At 37.6% G+C, this 19,684-nt stretch overlaps 2 protein-coding genes across 4 annotated transcripts; both read right to left on the bottom strand.

The window, feature by feature from the left end:
• LOC18769429 (pentatricopeptide repeat-containing protein At1g56690, mitochondrial) lies at positions 986–4,837 on the bottom strand. Of its 3 annotated transcripts, none has more exons than XM_020569524.1 (4): positions 4,698–4,837; positions 1,929–4,513; positions 1,336–1,843; positions 986–1,265 (listed from the first exon to the last, which is right to left on the bottom strand). In XM_020569524.1, exon 2 carries the CDS (start codon positions 4,492–4,494, stop codon positions 2,383–2,385), a length of 2,112 nt encoding a protein of 703 aa, XP_020425113.1. In that variant the 5' UTR covers positions 4,495–4,513; positions 4,698–4,837; the 3' UTR covers positions 986–1,265; positions 1,336–1,843; positions 1,929–2,382. The 3 variants fall into 3 exon arrangements, with proteins under 3 accessions (XP_020425113.1, XP_020425114.1, XP_007204168.2); XM_020569525.1 differs by having other exon boundaries at positions 1,739–1,843; XM_007204106.2 differs by having other exon boundaries at positions 986–1,843.
• LOC18770785 (putative B3 domain-containing protein At5g66980) lies at positions 5,655–7,863 on the bottom strand. Its single transcript, XM_007202296.2, has 4 exons — positions 7,544–7,863; positions 6,516–6,888; positions 6,281–6,411; positions 5,655–6,123 (listed from the first exon to the last, which is right to left on the bottom strand). Exons 1-4 carry the CDS (start codon positions 7,622–7,624, stop codon positions 5,797–5,799), a joined length of 912 nt encoding a protein of 303 aa, XP_007202358.1. The 5' UTR covers positions 7,625–7,863; the 3' UTR covers positions 5,655–5,796.

The raw sequence follows: 19,684 nt of genomic DNA, 5'->3' as shown, positions 1-19,684 counted from the left end.
CGTGGGTTAGGCAAGTTGGTTGGAGCAATAAGCTCATTCCGTTGTACTTAAATTCGAGTCCTTCTCGTAAATTAGATTAATTTAGAGTAATTTATACTATTTGAAAAAAGAAATACACAAAAGATTTTAACAGTATAAAGCATTTTGTGTTCAGTATGTGACAACAAACTTGGACCATTGAGTGTTGCCCAATGCTTTAGCAATTATCAAAATGATATATCACCGACATGTCACGACATTGGACGTATTGTCACCACTTAAGTTATTAGTTGTTTAGTTAAAGAAGGCCCAAAAGAAAAATCTCTCTTCGAGTTCGAACAAAGAAGATCTTCAACAAAAAATCTCCCTTTCAAAGTTGCTATGCATTGCAAATAATTTCTTGGATGGCCATATCACTTTGCGACAAAATAATGAAACTTATTATCTACTTTCAAGCATTCAAAACACTTCTAACTAAGAATATCAAGTTCTACATTGGAAACTTGACAAAATAACGTACAACACATAATACTAATAACATCGAAATTTTTTGTATAAAATCTTACACCTGCCGAATATATATGTGGTTAAATTGAGAACAATATCAATATTTGTAGTATTGAGTCAGGAGTTTGTCCTCCTAAAATCTTAAAACCAGCATCGTCAAACGTTCCTCTAGCAAAACTTTGTTGTGAGCTTCCCTTTCTTTCTTTCCACGAGTTACAGTCGTAGCTTTTCTAACTTTTTACCTCTTACATTGTCTGTCTAAAGATGCAATTCTAGTGGTTCTCACTCATTCCTTGAACTGATATAAAGTTGTCCTTCAATCATGTTCTAATTATGCGTGCAGGCAACACTTTGGCCACCATGATTCTTGACATTGTTTCTTGTTAATTATTTTTGCTTTTTGCTTTTGGACTCAACCAATTTTTGGTCTGTCAATCATATGAAGAGACAAATTGGTATGACAAGAAAGGAGAACGATCCAAAAGTGCAAATTGCGTTTAAAAAAACCGCAATTTTTTTCGTTTCCTCTGAATCTAAACACTTCGACAGTATGATAAATGGAGGAGGGAAGTTCTTACATCATTCTATGTCTCAAATGTAGAAAAATAAATTTACACTACTTCTGCAAGTTCCTACATCCCAATTGTATCGTAAAGATGAGGTAGAAGACAAACAGCAAGAACTAAACATGATCTACAACAATTTATGCACCTGTTCAGGGATAGTCATGAGAAGTCATCTCGATACCTTTCTGAAGGTCCCTCTTCGTGAGGCAATTCCTGAAGATAAGTGATGAAAATCTGGTCATGAAAGTAGGAATTGAAAGTTTGAATAAAGAAGAGTACCTACCCAATTTTCAGTGGGGCTCTCCCGAATTTGATCGTTATATTCAGTAGGAAGAATAGAAATTCTTATAAAGCAAGAAACAACAAAGTACAAAAAGAACAAAGTCAGCAACATTATGTAGTGCCAGATGCTCTAGAAGACAATATCATGTCGGCAACAACTGATGTAGCAAGCAATCATTAACAGATTTTCCACTAAGAGGAGAGAAAAATCCAAAAGAATCTCACAACAATTGTGAATAACACTATTCAAATCTTTTACTAGTTCATGCATGCACACACACTCACTAATTTGATGGTGGATAGCTGGGCCTAAAGGAAACTAGGGGTTTTGATAACAAAAAATTAATAAGCAAATCAAAGTACGTTAGGAACTGGGGGAAATTTAAAATTAGTTAAAAGACGACCTCTTCTTGAATGAACTTCATTGCAACAAAAGCTTTATATTCCACCCTCCTCGGCTCAACTCCTTGTGTATCATGTCATGTTCCAGCCATGAATTATACAGTCAACTGCAAATGTGCCACAATATGTTAGCAGCTTATACAAGAAAAAGTAACAAAATATAATATTATAAACTCGGGTTGGAAAACATACCTAAACATAAGAGAATTTTCTAGTAATACAGCAGATGAACACGAGCCTCACCTCTATAAGCAATCATCCCATGCCTTTCTCACATGACCATACACTGAAAAGTAGTTCATAACCGTTTCAAATCCAGACCCCTCATGGTAGGCCTTAAACTAAGTTATCAATTGTATAATTTGGAGGACAATGCAATAAAATTGGGCCATAAGGAGCATCTAAACAGTGTTTCCTTGAGGATAGATCATACTTGAACCTCAAATTCCTCGATTGATTTGAAAACCATATACCAACACAATTTTTAGCAAGGTCTCCTCATGGCATAATATAGTATCATCAATTTTGAAGTATGGTCAAGTTTTTCAGTCTAAAAACAAATTTAACCAATTAACTCTGCTAGGCATGATTCCTGTCTCAAAACCAGTCTGTCCTAGGATCTATCCCCACAACACAAGGTTTGCTATCACCAATAGTCTCTGCAAGAACACAAGCCATCCTTAAAATGATGAAATCTGTTGGCGTCCCTCAATATGACCTCTCTTCCCATAACTTTGGATATTAATTTAATTGCAGAATGGCAGTCACCACAAATGCGAAGATTCTTCATCACCCGAATGGGCATCCCTTGGGGTACCTTCAAGAGTCCATATGCTATGGCCAGTTTCTCACTGTGATAACCTAAGCTGTGTGCCTTTTCTTCTTCCTCCAAATCATGCAATACAAAGCTGGCATCAGGGCAGTAACCAGCTTCTCTTAACAATACACCTAGTTTCTCTAACATTCTCATGATCATCGCATGGTCCGGGTGTCCCGTGCTCTCTCCCCCAGTAAACATATGAACGTTTTTCTCCACCTCAATCCAGCTACAGCCAGGAGACTTGCTAACGCTTCTTGTTCTCATGTTTTTCCTCAGCTCTGCGACATCATGCCATCTACCCTGTGATGCATAAATATTTGATAGCAAGACATAAGGCCCTGCTTTGTTGGGCTCAAGTTCTGTAAGTTTCTTCGCTGCAACTTCTGCCAAATCCAATTTCATGTGTTGTCTGCATGCACCTAATAAGGCACCCCAAACAATGGCATCTGCCTCAACTGGCATTTTCTTAATTAAATCCATTGCCTCCTTTACCTTTCCTGCTCGACCAAGCAGATCAACCATACAAGCATAATGTTCAGTTCTTGGCTCCACCTGGTACTTTGATTTCATTGTCTCAAAAATTTCAAGACCTTGTTCTACCTTCCCACTATAGCTACATGCTGAAAGAACTCCAATAAAGGTTATCTCATCCGGTGATATGCCCAAGGAGCACATCTCTTGGAAAATTTGTAAAGCTTTCTCTCCTAAACCATGTTGGGCATAACCAGTGATCATTGAGTTCCACATAACTATATCCTTCGCAGCAAACCTGTTAAACACCTGGTTTGCCTTCACAAGGTTACCACATTTAACATACATTGTCATCAAAACCGAGGCAACATATACATCATGATCAAATTGGTTTCTCACCAACTGGGCATGAATTTGTCTACCATAATCAAGGCTGGCCAAGCTGCCACAAACAGATAGAACGCTTATCAAAGAAGGGAAATTCGGCCTAACACTTTCTCTTTGCATCAAAGTAAACAAGTCCAGTGCTTCCAATTCAAAACCTTTCCGTTCATAAACTTTAATCATCGCACTCCATGTCCGATCATCCCTCTCTCTCATATTATCAAAAACTTCCCTTGCTTTAGCTACCTCTCCATTTTGGCCATACCCAAGTATTATTGCATTACAAGCAACAACTGACTTATCCGGCATGGCATGAAAAAGCTCTGAAGCCTCTTCAATCCGTCCACACTGAGTGTAACCTATTAGCATTGCCGTCCATGAAACCTCATTTTTCTCTGGCATCACTTCAAAAAGCTTTCTAGCAACATCCACCTGGTTGTTATGCACATACCCAGATACCATTGTAGTCCAGGAAACAACATTCCTTCGTGGCATCTCATCAAAAATCTCACGTGCTTCTGCCAAACGGCCAACTTGAAAATACCCACCAATCATATTAGTCCTTGTAACCACATCCTTCTCGGGCATCATATCATAAAGCCTACGAGCCTCATCAATCCGACCCTCTTGAATCAGGCCACCCAACATCACTGTCCATGAAACAACATTCCTTTCAGGCATCTGCCAAAAGAGTGATTCAGCCTCTGAAATTATACCCTCTTGAACATACCCCCTAACCATCGAAGTCCACGATACAACATTCCTTTCGGGCATCGAATCAAACACTTTCCTAGCCTCAATAATCATCCCATTCTTGACATAACCGGATATCAAACCGTTCCAAGAAACCGTATTCCTCTCCAGCATTCTATCAAACAGTTTTCGGGCTTCTCCTGGCTGATTACTTTGGAAGTAACCTGCAACTATTGAGTTCCAAGACACAATAGTTTTGTCAGGCATTTGATCAAACACCCTTCGGGCTTTCTCAATTTGGCCAAGCCGAGCATACCGAGAAATTTGAGAATTGGAAGAAATTGCAATACTAGTGCAGTATTTCCGAGATAGAATAAACCGAACCCGCATTGTTCGGCACAAAATTGCACTGCCCACATCAATAAAATGCCAATTATTCAGAGATTATTAAATAGTACCGTAAGTTAAATTCAAATAGACTGAAAATATGCCCAAACGATCAAATAATAGAAATATAAAATTTTACATTCGAGATTAAGAGTGAAGAAGCAACAAGGTAACGTCAGTTATGATTTTAAAATAAAATAAAAAACCTGGTGGAGTGGAGCAGATGCAGCAGCGCAGCTTTCAGCGGAGAAGAAGAAGTCCGTTCGACATTCTTTTTTCTTTCTTCTTCTGGTTCTTTGAGTTGGTTGGTGCCGCCGTTTATTTTCAAATGGGAAAATCTGGCCTCTGCGTCTTTCTCTGTCTCTCGAGAAGAGGCTGGGTGTGACTTGGCCAAGTTTTGAACATTAGATTTTGACCCTATATTTATTATAATTTTAAAAAAAGGCTACAAATCTTTCAACTAATTTCAAAATAACCCCTATCCGCATCATGCATCTGGTTCAAATTTGCAAATGTGCAGCTCTCTTTTTGAAATTTCTGATCCTTGGATTATATGCATATGGATTCCTGCAAAACATCTTGAGTTTCTTCAGACACAATCTGCATATTGGCATCACATATGGTTTGGTACATTGGACAGCTCTTGGTTTCTTTGGGAGCTCCACTTGCAGCCTCAATTCTCTATGGCTATCTGTTCTTATGTTGGCCTTCAATGTTAATTGTACAAAGAGTTTTGAGCATACATGGGAAGGATTTTTATTCGAATCTCTCGATTATATAGTCGCGGGCTTTAAACTGTCCCTTCCTTCTGCAACAATGGAATGGTAAGTGAACATCCTTCAAACTTGTATACTTTTATCCCGAATCCCGAATAATGTTATCTTGTCATACATACATCAGATGAATAGTCTCACAGCATAACAGTTAGACTCTGTGACACAATAACATTTTGTGCTACTCCTTCAAGTTCTCTATTAATTGTTGACTCAGTTCAAGGTGTATTTTCAGGTTGAGATCACTCACATTTCAACTTTGTTCTTCTTTTTCAGGTGTGGCTAGAGGATGTGAACTTGGCAACAATCTAGATAAATGTTAGGCAAAAGAAATAGTTGTAGCAACATAGACCATTTGAGAAAACCTAGTTTATTATCCAGTCAATATCATAATTAAACATGGGTTAGTATTAACCTTGCAAAACAAGGACTGCAACAACTGAAATCTGCTGATCATTCACAAATCTTACCATTAAGTCTTACATGTAACATGTCTTACAACTGAAATCTGCAACAACTAATAGTTTACTCATCACTGCAATGCCAGGTTCTCAACTACATAGCCCTGATACTTGACACAAGAGGCATCCAATACAACATAACTATTTCCTCGGAAAATATGCATTTTCATTCCACCGTGCATGGCGTTGACAAGCTCAAAAACCAGTGTGTCCCCAAGTGAAATGTTGTTTGCATAACAACATTCTGACCACCCTTTTGTCATGAGCAAACGACCACCGTTATGTTCTTTTTCATCAAGCCTTAGTTTAACATCCCATGATATCCCATGTGGGTCTTCAACCCTTACACTCTTCTTTCTAATGAGACCTTTAGCCACAGCCAGCTCCTTCGGAAAATTCTGCAAATATGAACAATATTGAAGGGAAAGAAAATGGTCAGCCACTTGAGTTGGACATTTTTCAGTCCATCAAAAGGTTTTCTGAAGAGTTCTTTTACCATTTTTTTCCATTCAGTAACAGAATTGGATTATGGATTGGGGTGACGAAAGTACTCACCATGCGATAGCGGTTCTTCCTCATAGCTCGAATGAAGCATAGATGCTTCGATCTGAACACAATAGGTGCATTTGATGTTTCATTCCCACCATCAGTTCTTGCAATCCTCTTTCCAGACTTGAAAGACTTGCCTACACAATTCCAAACAGAGCATGATCTAAAAAGAGCCTATAAAGAAAACTAGCACATATAAAAATCCCCAAGCTTTAAAGAAGTAAAATAGTATACAACTTACGCTTCCTTATGTTTGACATACGAGCATCTTCTTCACTGTCCTTGTCAGGTTCTTCAGTGTCAAGCTCAATGATCTCCTCCTTTACTCGAGCTCGATTTCCCCTTCTCTTCTTGGCTGGTTCTAACTCCTTCTCAGAGCCAATTGGATCATACAGTGTGACATCAAACTTGGACTTGCCATCATAATCAAAAACCAAAACATTTGCAATTTCCAAAGAATGGTCCTTCACAAAACGCTGCCAACCCTCATGGAAGAAAAATCTATCCCCTCTCACTTCCAAACCCACTGTCCAACAGTCTCCACTAGGATCTCTAAGAGTACATTTGGGAGACAATCGTCCATTGACATGGTACATAAATGCAGGTGGTATACTCTACAAAATTCAATAAAACTCTAGCATAAATATAGCATAAATAATTAAAACCAAGCAACTGTGGACATCAGCACATCCTGAACAAAAGTTTTAGGCTATGAGATCAACAAAAGGGTCAAACCACAATCAGTTAAACAATCGATCAAATTGCAGTCATTCTAAAGCAAAAAGAACAGAGAAAAAAGAAACAGAAATGGAAGAAACAAAAAAGGCAATCCATGATATGCAGCAGTCGTTTTAAAAACCAAAAAGAACAGAGAAAAAGGAAACAGATCTGGAAGAAAGAAAGAAAAAACTAAGGCAAGCCATGATATTGCAGAGACAAAAGAAACAGAAATGGAAGAAAGGAAAAAGGCAAGCCATAATATTGCAGTCCTTTTAAAACCAACAAGAACGTAGAAAAAGAAACAGAAATGGAAGAAAGAAATTTAAAAAACAACACAAATCCTGTTAGGAACCTAGAAGATCAGCAACTTTCAGTTGAATCAGTCAGGTAGTTTCATTTAATTAGAGGATTTCGTATATAAATCCCAAAAAAAAAACTCTGCTTTTACAGAACAAAACTCTTTTTGGCAAACCAACAAAAACAGACAATTTACATAAAAATCTACTAAATATAAAGTGAAAGAAATAGAGAGGTAGGACCGGATGTTACCAAACGCTGAGAGAATTCACCAACCAGGACCTTGAAAAATGATGGTATCTTTGGTGAAGGCTTAGTTGGTTTTCTACCCATTATTTGGATGATAAGCTGGAATGTTTTGAAGATGAAGATTAGAGATTGAACAAGCAGTGTGTTTAGTTTCAGTTTCCAAATGAGGAGCTCTCAGGAACAGCTTTTTTCTGGTTCTTCAATTGTGGTGACGACAACTGTTTGGTTATGGAGATTTTAAGGAGAAGAAGCTCTTCTGTAACTTATGTATTAGATCTTGTGTGCGTAAGCTCAGTTTGGATTTTTGCTTTGTCTTGAATTCGTTTGTTTTATTCCTGCTGGATTTGGAAAGTACGTCTAATGGGCACATGCATGGGAAAGTGACTTCAGACCTAGAAAAAGAAAAGGATACAAAAAAAAAAAAAAAAAAAAAAGAGAGAGCAAATTTCTGGTGTTCATGGTTTAGTAAAGTAAAAGTAGGGGACTGTATACGAAAAATATCCGTGTGTAACTTGAATTTTATTTGTACTATTCAACCTTTTATAAAGAAAACGTGAAAAATGTATAAGTACATGTATAATACATATATTATATATTTTGATTATGAAGAACATGTATTTTACTGTATGGGTTCTTTCTTTTCTTTTTTTCACGCATTAGACCGTTTCCTTTTCTGTTTTAATATGAGACGTGATTAAGGTTAAAGATTAACTACATGTGACATGTGACATGCAACCTGTGACTAAAGAAACAAATAAAAGAAAGGAGGAAGAACTCATCAACTAAAGATGGTTTCTCTAGTTTCTTATTGACTTCACTTATGATTTTAGGTGAATTGAATATATTTGGTACCAACTAATTTCATCCATTCATAACTCTTCACTTTTTTCCGAGTCCATACATTTGAAATCGAAGATTCACAATTGCATGTGCACTTCTTGAATGAAAGCACATCATATACTCAATATAGGGTTGACAGTCTTGCCTTAAATATATATATTTGATGTAAACCAACTCAGTGATAAGGCCATCTTGCTAGTTGTGAACTTGTGGTGTTGGTGTCCGCAAGTTAATTTCCTTTTCTTTTTTGGTAAATTGCTTGGTAAAAGTGATTTGTCCAAAAATGGAGAATGAAATTGAGATCAACATCAACCAGCAATGCATGGGATTCTTTTACCTTCTCATCTCTCACCTTCCTCAATCAATTGCTCCACTCATCAACTCAATGCTTTCATGTTACGATATCTCTCATCCATGTTGTTAATTTTTGTAAAGTGTTTTTAAGTACTGTAGAAGGTTATTAGAGGATAGGGAGCAACTCATTATTTCATAGATAATTACTATGAAATTATCAATTTATACAATGATACAATATTCTGAGTCTTCTCTCTCTCTCTCTCTCTCTCTCTCTCTCTCTCTCTCTCTCTCTCTCTCTCTCTCTCTCTCTCTCTCTCAGATTGTGTCAGTCTCTCTAGATTCTTCCGAGATACTGACTAGTATACTATGTCAGTTAGATTTCAATTGTTGATAGATACTAATTGATATGAATGACTTGAATTAGGCTATAAAATGAGTGTAGAATGAATCTGGAATTTTATGGAACAAAACTCCACTTCTCTAGAATGACTTACCTAAGTTTTAGACCCTTATGCACTTGTGAATTAGTGATGGTGAATTTGTAAGCAATTATAGGTGATGTTGCAATACAACCTTGCAGATTGTGTTATACTGTTTTAGAGCCTTATTTTGAGTTTTGTTTGATAGGTTTAGCACATATCTAGGGCTCTTTACTCAAATTAAATTTGTGGTTTGCTCACTAAAGTGTCCTAGACTTGCTTTGGAACCATGATAAATACGTATGTGTCACTCTTAGGGGTGGACATTTGAACAGGTGCACTGAGTCGAACCGAGTAACAAAAAAAAAGAAGGAAAAAACCATATTGACAAAAAAATTCAACCTATGCTCAAAAACTGAACTAGACCGTTTTGGATCGGTTCCCGTCCCAGTTATTGTCTTGAAAAATTGGTATAAACCTAATCGGATTAGTTATGTTAAGTTTACTTATTTATTTATATCTAAAATTATTAGTAAGCCTAATTAATATTCAAATCACATTAGTAACTATAAGTAATATTTTAGCCCAATTAATACCAAAATATCTTAGTTCCAATTTATATCCAACTAATAACAACTCTAACCCAACTTCTTTTTCTTTTTCGTGAACCATACCCATTTTTCTCTCTTTTCCACCTATTTATTTATATATCTTCACCTCTCTCTCTTCTACCTCTTTCTCTCTTATTTTATCTCTTCTACCGATTTTTCTCTTTCTTCTTATTTTTCTCTCCTTCACATCTTCATGTTTTGCAGGTTGTCTAAAACACCTCAGCACTCACATTTCTTGACTCCAAACATACGACAACATAGAATTCCATCAGATTCAAATAATTTCATGAACATTGAAGATGTTGGTCTTTTTGGTAGTAACTACAATCCATTTCTCATCCAGCCTTCCAAATTTGGAAAATTTGTATACTCAAGGCTCGTCATTGTTACTTACGGGGAGAACCAGAATTAATTTTGGTTCCTTATTTATCTCATTTCTTAACAACTTGTAAATGTCGTGGGTAAAAATAGAAATTGCATGTTCCTCTAGAGATCGGAGGTGCGTAAGAAGGAGTGGGTGTGAATTCTTCGAATCAAAGTCCTCCTTCACATTCTCACTTCTCAACTTCAATAGGGATCTTTCATTCTGCGAGATACACTTCACTAACTTTATACCTCTACCAATTCCATTCTTCAAGTTCTTATGCATACCCTCAACACATTGTGTGGTGGTATTCTCACCAAATAAATGCCCCGAGCAATTAGCTTCAACCCATCTTTTTCGTTTGTGGTACATCATTTTGATCTAATCGCCTTTTAGATCATGCGTATCTATCATATGTTGCCAATGTTGTTCGAATGCCACTACTGTCAAACCACCATGCACATAATAGCTTAACTCCCTTACAATTTATGGGTTATCTACATTGGAGTTCACATTCCTCATGATGTGCCATGAACATAAACGATGATGTGCGTCTGGAAAAACTTCATCAATCACAAAGTGCATTGCCTTATCCCCGTCTGTGGCAATAGATACTGGCTTCTTGTCCTTTATAGAAGTAAAATATGAATGGAGTGTGAAACCAGAGAATGGTTTTCTTCGATTTGATTTCTTTTCACACCAATTTGGAGTTACATAAATAGCTATTAAAGTAATAGTTGTACAATGGATCAGTTTACAAAAAAAAAAAATAATAATAATATTACAGCAGTCTTCATGATGATGGCTTCTCTTTTTACATCTTGCAGCATCTCCTTTTACATATGGCAGTATGTTGTTTCCATCATGATGTTTTCATCATGGCAGACTAACCATGTGTTAACACTCACCCTCAAGTTCGTGCATAGATGTTTTGAATGCCCAACTTGTCGAGGCATGAATGAAAACTTCTATTTGATACAACTTTTGTCAAGATGTCGGCCAATTGATCTTCAATTTTAATAAATGGAAAGTCAACAATTCCATCATCCAACTTCTCCTTAATAAAGTGTCTATCCACTTCAACGTGTTTAGTACAATCGTATTGAACTGGACTGTGTGGCAGCTTTGTTATCACAATGTAGATTCATACGCTTGACCTAGATACCACCTTTTGTTTCTTGCTACGCCATGTAACCAAATTCCCCCCAACAAAGGTGAAGAATCCAGATATGGATCTTCTATCAGCAATGAACCCGACATAATCAGCATATGTATAGGCTTGAACATCTAGATGACCATGTTTAGTAAACATCAATCATTTTCATGGTGCTGACTTCAAGTATCTAAGTACAGCTTCCATATGACTCTCACTAGGGCCATGCATGAATTAACTAACCACACTAACAGCATAGGCTATATCAGGTCATGTATGTGACAAATAGATTAATTTCCCAACTAACTTCTGATACCTTTCCTTATGTGTTGGAATCTGATCAAGGTTTTCTCCTAATTTATGATTTTGTTCCATTGGAGTGGCTGCTGGTTTGCAAGCAAGCATACCAGTCTCACTTAACAAATCTAGGATATACTTTCTTTGAGATAAAGAGATGCCATGCTTAGATCTTGCCATCTTAATTCCAAGAAAGTATTTTAGTACCCCTAGGTTTTTCGTCTCAAATTCTTGAGCCAAGTAATTATGAAGTTTTATGATTCCTTTTTCATCATTACCTGTAACAACCATTTCATGCACATAAATAATCAACGTTGTCACTTGTCCTTTTTCGTGTTTCAGAAACAGTGTATGATCAAAATTGCTCTATTTGTACCCAAATATTTTCATAGACAAACTGAATCTCCCAAACTAAGCCCTAGGTGACTGTTTTAGTCCATATAAAGATTTTCTCAACTTGCACACCTTACCAACATCAGTCTCCGTAACAACCCCAGGTGGAAGATTCATATACATCTCATCTTTTAAATCACCATGTTGGAAAGCACTTTTCACATCAAATTGATGTAGCGGCTAGTCTATGTTGGCAACCAGGGATAAAAGGACTCGAATAGTGTTGATTTTAGCTACTAGCGCAAAAGTCTCTGAGTAATCAACACCATAAGTTCGAATGTAGCATTTTGCTATCAATCTTGCCTTGTATCTCTCAACTGATCCATATGCTTTGTGTTTTACAGTAAACATCCATTTACAACCAACGGGTCTCTTGCCTTTAGGCAAGTCAACAAGTTCCTAGGTACAATTTTTCTATAGTGCCTCCATCTCCTCAACCATAGCAATCTTCCACTTTGAGTCACCAAGAGCATCATGTAAGCTACTAGGTGTAGACACAGAAGATATGTGGTTTGTAAAAACAATATAAGAACTGGATACACAATAGTTAGACACATAATCAGATATTAGATATTGAACAGTTTTCACTTTAGAGTAGCCAAACCTTTATAGAGGTATCCCACGATTTTTACGAATTGGAAAATGAGGAGAATTAGAGACATATATAGACTCATTTGAGTCATCTAGATTATCCCTAGCTAAAATATCATGGTTGACAACATTATCAATATGTATGGAAGATGGTCGGGATTGTGGAATTACCTCAGAATGATTTTCATGCAAAGCAGCATGTTGATTTGGAACATGGTCAGGAAGTGGAGGATTTGTTACTACCTCATGTCTCTTCCTTTTTTGGTACACTTGCAACTCTTTTCATATGTATCATGTATATCATTATTAGGTGATGGTACATATCCAATATCAAGGAACTACTCTTCCTTTCCATCAATCTCCCCCAGACGAGGAGTGACCGAAAATAAGCCTCTTCTTCATAGAATGTAACATCCATAGAAATAAAAAATTTCCCAGATGGGGGATAGTAACATTTGTACCCCTTTTGTGAGACAGAATAACCGACAAACACACATTTGAGGGCACGGGGATCTAGTTTGTTATGACTATGTTGGTGAACATGAACATAGCTAACACATCCAAACACTTTAGGTTGAATATGAAGAACTAAATGAATAGAATGATATTAAAAAAAGGGTCTGAATAGGTGTTTGGTACTAGAGAACCCGAGATGATACACGATTTATAAGGTACACGACTGTGCAAATGGCATCTCCCTAAAAACGTTTTGGAACATGCATAGCAAAGCATAAAGAATGAGCCACTTCCAAAAGATGATGATTTTTATGTTTTGCTAAACCGTTTTGTTGAGGAGTATATGGATTGGAAGTTTGGTGTAAGATGCCATTTTGCTATAAATAAAAAAAAAAAAAAGGGTTCTAGGTTTAGAATTCAAATACTCACCCCCATTGTCAGATCGGACTACTTGCATTGGTACATAAAACTGTGTTTGAATCATATGATGAAATATAGGAAAAATGAATGAAACGTCACTTTTATTTTTCAACAAATAAACCCAAGAGACATGAGTACAATCATCAATGAAGGAGACAAAGTACTTAGCACCAGTGTAAGTAGGAACATGAAATGGACCCCACACATCGAAGTGAATAAGAGGGAATGGAACATGACTTTTATTGGAGCTTACAGGAAATGAAGCACTATGACTTTTTGCAAAAATACAGGTTTCGCAATGAAAGTTAGACACATGAACTCTAGCAAATAAAGAATTAAATAGATGTTGTAAATATTGAAAGGATGGGTGACCCAATCTTTTGTGCCACAACCAAACTTCAGCGTAAGCCTTTTCTGTACTAACTTGATAACCACTTCTTATTTGAGGATCAAGCAGTTTTGAGTCCAAGTAGTGCAATCCTCCACTTTCCTTACCATGACCAATCTGCTCCTTTGTCTGAAGATCCTGAAATAAACAAAAGGTAGGAGAGAAAATATCCAAACAATTGAGATTTTTAGTAATTTGACTAATAGAAAGCAAATTGTGGGAGAGAGTAGGGACATGTAAAATAGAGGACAAAGGCAAAGATGGAGTTAGGGAAACAGATCCTGCTCCTAAAACCGGAGTGGAAAGACCGTTAGCAACTTTAACACTTTTTATATGTGGATGACTAAGGGAAACAAACCAAGCAGTATTATTAGTCATATGATCGGAAGCTCCTGAATCAATGATCCAGAGTTTATCACTAGCATTGAAGGGCATGCTCACTGCTAAACCATAGTGACTATTACCTGGATATGGTGAGGAAGTGGAAGTAGTATTGGGGGAAAATTGAGAGCAGATTGATCCATATGTGGTGAATAACCATGAGGTAGAAGTTGTGAAGCCAAATTTGCAACACTTTTTTTCTTCTCTTTTTCCTTTTCTTGTTTCAATTTTTCTTGTTTGTCCGCCCACCAATCTAGATATCCAACCAATTCGAAACAAGTTTTCCGTATGTGTTTTTTCTTCCCACAATGGGTACATTAGCGTGTGTCAGGCTCCTTTTGTCCTGACCGAGGATGACCACTTTTAGGTATAGGGTGATGTAAAGTGGTTGTCATAGCTAACCCGTCAACATGTGAGCCAGCTAACATAGTTGCTTGCCTACTAGCTTCAGAGCACACTTATGCATATGCGGCTTGCACACTTGGGAGAGGATCTTCAGCTAGACCTTGTCCTCGAATTCTATCCAAATGATGGTCAAGTCCAGCCAAGAACTCATGTAATTGTTCATCCGAAATTTCCTTTGTGCATGTAGCAATATCAGCAGAACACTTCATTTCGCTTGGTCGCAAGACATCGATTTCTTGCCAAATTAACTGTAAGGGACCATAATCAGATAAAGACGTACCATTTTGACGATTTGCGAGTGCCTTATACCGAAGCTCATATAATTTTTATGTGTCTTTACCAATAGAATAGGTCTGGGTAACAACATTCACACTTCTTTCGCAATAGAAAGGCTAAGGAAAATAGCCCTTCAATTTCTGGTCATGGAATTGAGAAGCCAACACTGAACCATGACATTTTCTTCTTTCCAAGTAGAATACAAAACATCAGCTTCTGTTTGTGTCACTTTTATGCCAGTGATATATCCCTATTTTCCTCTTCCAAGAATATAAAGTTTGACACTACAGGACCAAGAAGAGTAATTGGAACCATCCAATTTATCCTGCATGATATGCAATGTCATGTCATTTTGGGTGACAGAATTGGAAGTCGATCGAGAGCTGCATTTTTTTTTTCTTCAAAATCACCCATGGTAGAGTTGCTGAAACTGTCAGCAATTTTGAGAAAGAAGAAAAAAAGAAAAAAAAATTAAACAATATTTGTTGTTATTTTCTTTATCTAGTTGTTTTTATTTCTTTTCTACTCCTAACATATATTTAATTTAATGTAGGACAGCAATCAGTAGCAAGCATCAAAAGCAGATAAACCTACACTGGAATCATGCACCCAGTAGCAAGTCTCCATTAACATCAAAGGCAGATATTCCTATACTAGAATCATGCACCCAGCATCAAGTCTACTAGATCTACAACAACAAAAGTTGCAGGGATTTGAAATTATACCTACGAGCTGCACATATCTGGGGTCCTCATGGCCTTTTGCTATTTTTGCCCTTTGAGCTTGTGTGTTTATTGCACTTTCCCTTAAATCTCTCCTGGATTCACAGACCTTACACAACGAGCACCAATTTGAGTACATGCAGGGACATAGAATAAACATCTCTGCAGATCAGGATCCAAAAATAAATTCTGAGATCTCCGAGCTGTTCATGTCTTTAATCTTTGCACCTACCACTCACGGAGGTGTGTTTGTTGCTGGGGTGTGGGTTGCAAAACGAGTGCAGTGTTTAGGACGAAGAATAAACTGTAGAGAGATGGAAGGTTTGTCATATCGGATGAAATAATGAGATTAGAGTGGAAGAGAATGTATTGTATGAGTTATGAAGAAGCAGTAGAGGCGTGAATGGAGTAGGGGTCTCACGTGAGTGGATAGATGAGTGGGTCTAGGCTCTATGCGTGCTCAGGAATCCAATACTCAAGTTTTTCAAATAAAGCAAAAGGAGGCATTAAAAAGCAATATCATTATTGCTCTTATTCTTTTGCAAAATGAGATGGAGTGGACAACTATCAGTTTGTGAAAAGGGATTGGACAAAGGAGAGCCGCTGGGCTCTGGGCTCAAGGCTATTGAACTGAGAGCAATAATGCTTTTCTGACACAGAGAGAGGCTTAGGCTTTTAACACAAATATTATTATTATATCATAATATTTGTGTTCCGAGATGTTTTTCTAATTTACAATAAGAGATGCGAGCAATAAAAGGAGATGCGGGTGGCTCTTGGCTAAAGGTTGGTGGAAGGGATCCAATGCATGTTCCAGAATAGTTGTTTTTCAAATGACACCGCAGCTGCTATACCATTATAGTGTAGTTGTTGCTCAAAAATGACATAAGTGTGGACTTGTACGAGTCGGTTAGCGCCTCTTGTTTCTTCTGTTTATTTACCACACATTGAGGACAATGTGTGATTTAAGTTTGGGGGTGGGAGGAGTAATTAAGTACACTGATTACACACTCTGAATCCTAGCCGCACTTTGATCCCCTTTCTCCTTGCTGACAACCAACCGTGAGGACGCTAAGGAGGGGAAGTGGCCACTGTCCCTCCTCCCCTCCACCCATCTTCCCCTTCCTCTCCTCATCTTCCCTTCTTTTTCTCCCATATTTTCCTTTCCTCTTATCCCATCTTCTCCTCCCATTCCCCTTCCCAGATAGTCTAGATCTGTTTGGATCTAGGTCTGTTTGTTTGTTTGTTTTGTTTGGTTATTTTTGCAGTGTTCTAGGTGACTAGTGTTGTCTTTGTCTTGGCGACAGCGACAGTAGTGACGCTAGATTGTGTCTCTCCTTGGGAGAGTTGTGATACTTGGTGGCTAATGTTTTGTTTCTGTTTTAATGGCGGCAGCAGCAGCAACGTTGGTGGTGGTTGTTGGAATGTGGTGCTCTTCTCTACTCTACACCGACCGAAGAACTATGCTTAGTCATAAGAGGTTTTCTTTGTCAAGGTCTGAGTTGAAGTGGAGTGCTTCTCATGGGGTCTTTTTACTGTTGTTTCTATGTTCGTCCTCTGTGTTTTCTCCTAGTTTCTGCTATGATATGACTAACAGTTTGTATGGGTGTCAAAGGACTATGATTTTGCTCATAGAAGGCTTCTTTTGACAATTGGGATGTTCTGCGGTCCTCTCATGTGGGTTTACTATTTGGAATTTCTACGGTCCTCTCATCTGGGTCTACTGTGTTGGTCTCTAGTTGCGGTTCTCATCGGAGGTTTTTGTGTTAAGTTTTATTTTTGACTTGTTCTTTTATTGTAATGGTCCAAAGTTACCTGAATTGGACTCTCCTGTTAGTCCATGACATGTGTGGTACTCTTTTCTCCTACGCAATTCTTGTCCTAGGAAGGTTTTAACGAGGCCACTGTATCATGTCGCTCTTTATACGTCTACAGTTTTATGAATGAATTCTCATTCTCAAAAAAATAAATAAATAAATAAATAAAATTTGGGGGTGGGAAAGTGAATTTTAGATTATTATTTTTTAAGTTTCGTTTTTAAGTTAATATCCATATATTATTTTAAACGTTAAGATTAATCCCACAGTAGAGTCTTTTCTATTTATTGTTTCTTAGACACTAATTCATGAATTATACTTTGAAATTGGCACCTCACACCAACATGCAATTTTGGTAGGAAGGCTCCCTGAAATTGATGATGGCTTCTTGTGATTAATAATTGTAATTTCACTTAAGATGAACACCACGTCTTAAGGGTTGCATAGTTTTTTAAAGGATTTTCACAAAACATAATGAGTCTTTCATGTTCAAATTTGATCTAAATATCCGGACGGGTTGCATGTTGGATATACATTCTATGTTGGAGGTTCCAAGTAGAATTTAAATTAAGAAAACCTAACCTTCAAAGTGGCATGTGCAAATCATAAGTAATTGGTAAAAAATCATAGGATTGCTAGGTGCTTTCATAAATTGGTATTTAAAACTCTTTCCTTCAATTGTAATTATTTTTGTTTAAAATTTGTTTTTAGTATCAAACAATTTCATAATCATCTTTCTCAACTTTTAATTTTAGGTAGTTAATTGGCAATTATTTTTACATAAATTGCTAAATAGTCCTTGAGGAGAACGACCTTGCATGAGCATCTATACTACAATAGCTTGTATTCTTGTAAGTATTTTATGTGATTTTAACCTTATTTGCATGGATGGTAAAAATCGTATCAGTACCCTATGGTTACACCCTTAAGACGTGTTAGTCTCTATCTTTTCAATTTTAACAATCACATACCTTGGTCTTTTAAATTTGTTACAATGTGGTTCTACCGTTAGGTTTCAGTCAGATTTCTCCGTTAGTTGCCTACATGGTACTATGGGTTCCACATTTTTTTTATTTTTTAAATTTTAATATGAATAAAATATTAAAAAATCGAAGGAATTTAAAATTTAAAAAAAAAAAAAACTCTCTCTCTCTCTCTCTCTCTCTTTCTCTCCTTCCAATTGTTTCCCCTCAATTCCTCCTAATTTCTCTCCTCCCCCTCCCCGATGATGGCGTCAGAAAAGTCGAGATCAGAGGGGAGCGAGATAAGGGGCTGGTGGTTGAACATGGAGAGGAGCGAGTCGACCTCGGAGGTGAGGTTGGAGGGGTTGTAGACAACGGCGTCGGAGGCGAGCTAGGAGAGGTCGTTGGGGTTGCGCTAATCAAACTGAAGAGAGGAATTGGGTGGTGAGGACGGATTAGATACGAGGTGGGTGTTTGTGGGTTTTGGTGTTCATTTCCATTTTCGTTTATTTTTAATTTTTTCTAATGTTTTAATATTTTATTCATATTAAAATCTAGGATGAGGGGGAAGAAGAAATCAAACATGGGGGAATAAATCTGTGTGGGGGGAAGAAATTGGGGCGGTGGGGTGGGGGGGAAGAAATTGGGAGAGGGAGAAGAAATCTGGGTTAGGGAAAGAAATCGGGTCTAGGTTTCTGGGTTTATGGGGATGTGGTTGCAGGCTCTATGGCCATCACCAGAACTTTGGAAAGCAACATCAGATCCATCCCCAGTAGGTCTATCACTATTGGACTTCACTATGGGAGACCCTGTCAATTGACTTGCAACTCTCTGGATACATTCACCAATCTTAAAAGATTGCTTTGGGATATATGTGATATTAGAAACTTTTGAAACAGAAATACCTATCCTTCCATCTTGCATTGTTAAGTCATCAGCATGATACTCAAAACCCTTCCGTCGTTCTCCAGAGGATAGTGAAACCGAACCACCACTATCCTTCCTGCTCACGCTAAATCTAAACAGATAGAAATAAAGCTAACATACAGGTGATGTGGATGGTTTCGACCCGAGAAGCCTTCGGTCCGTGGTGTCCTTCCTTAAGGCATGATGCTGGATTCGGCCTGGGGAAAGGAACGGCAGGCGAAGTCTTAAGACACCGGTGTGGCGCCAGCCAACGACCCTCTGATGCCAAAGTTAGCGACCAAGAGCAATTCTATTGACAGTGTGAAAGCACAAGTCAAGTAAACAGTCTTACCTCTTAGCTAGGCCAAGGGGCTCTATTTATAGAGAGCACTTAGGATGCTCTTAGTACTTAGTTTCGATATAGGACTTGTGGGAGTGTCTTCGAC

Source organism: Prunus persica, chromosome G7 (assembly GCF_000346465.2).
Source record: "Prunus persica cultivar Lovell chromosome G7, Prunus_persica_NCBIv2, whole genome shotgun sequence".
In the NCBI taxonomy this organism is placed as follows: domain Eukaryota; kingdom Viridiplantae; phylum Streptophyta; class Magnoliopsida; order Rosales; family Rosaceae; genus Prunus; species Prunus persica.
This window is presented reverse-complemented; position numbering and strand designations above follow the sequence as displayed.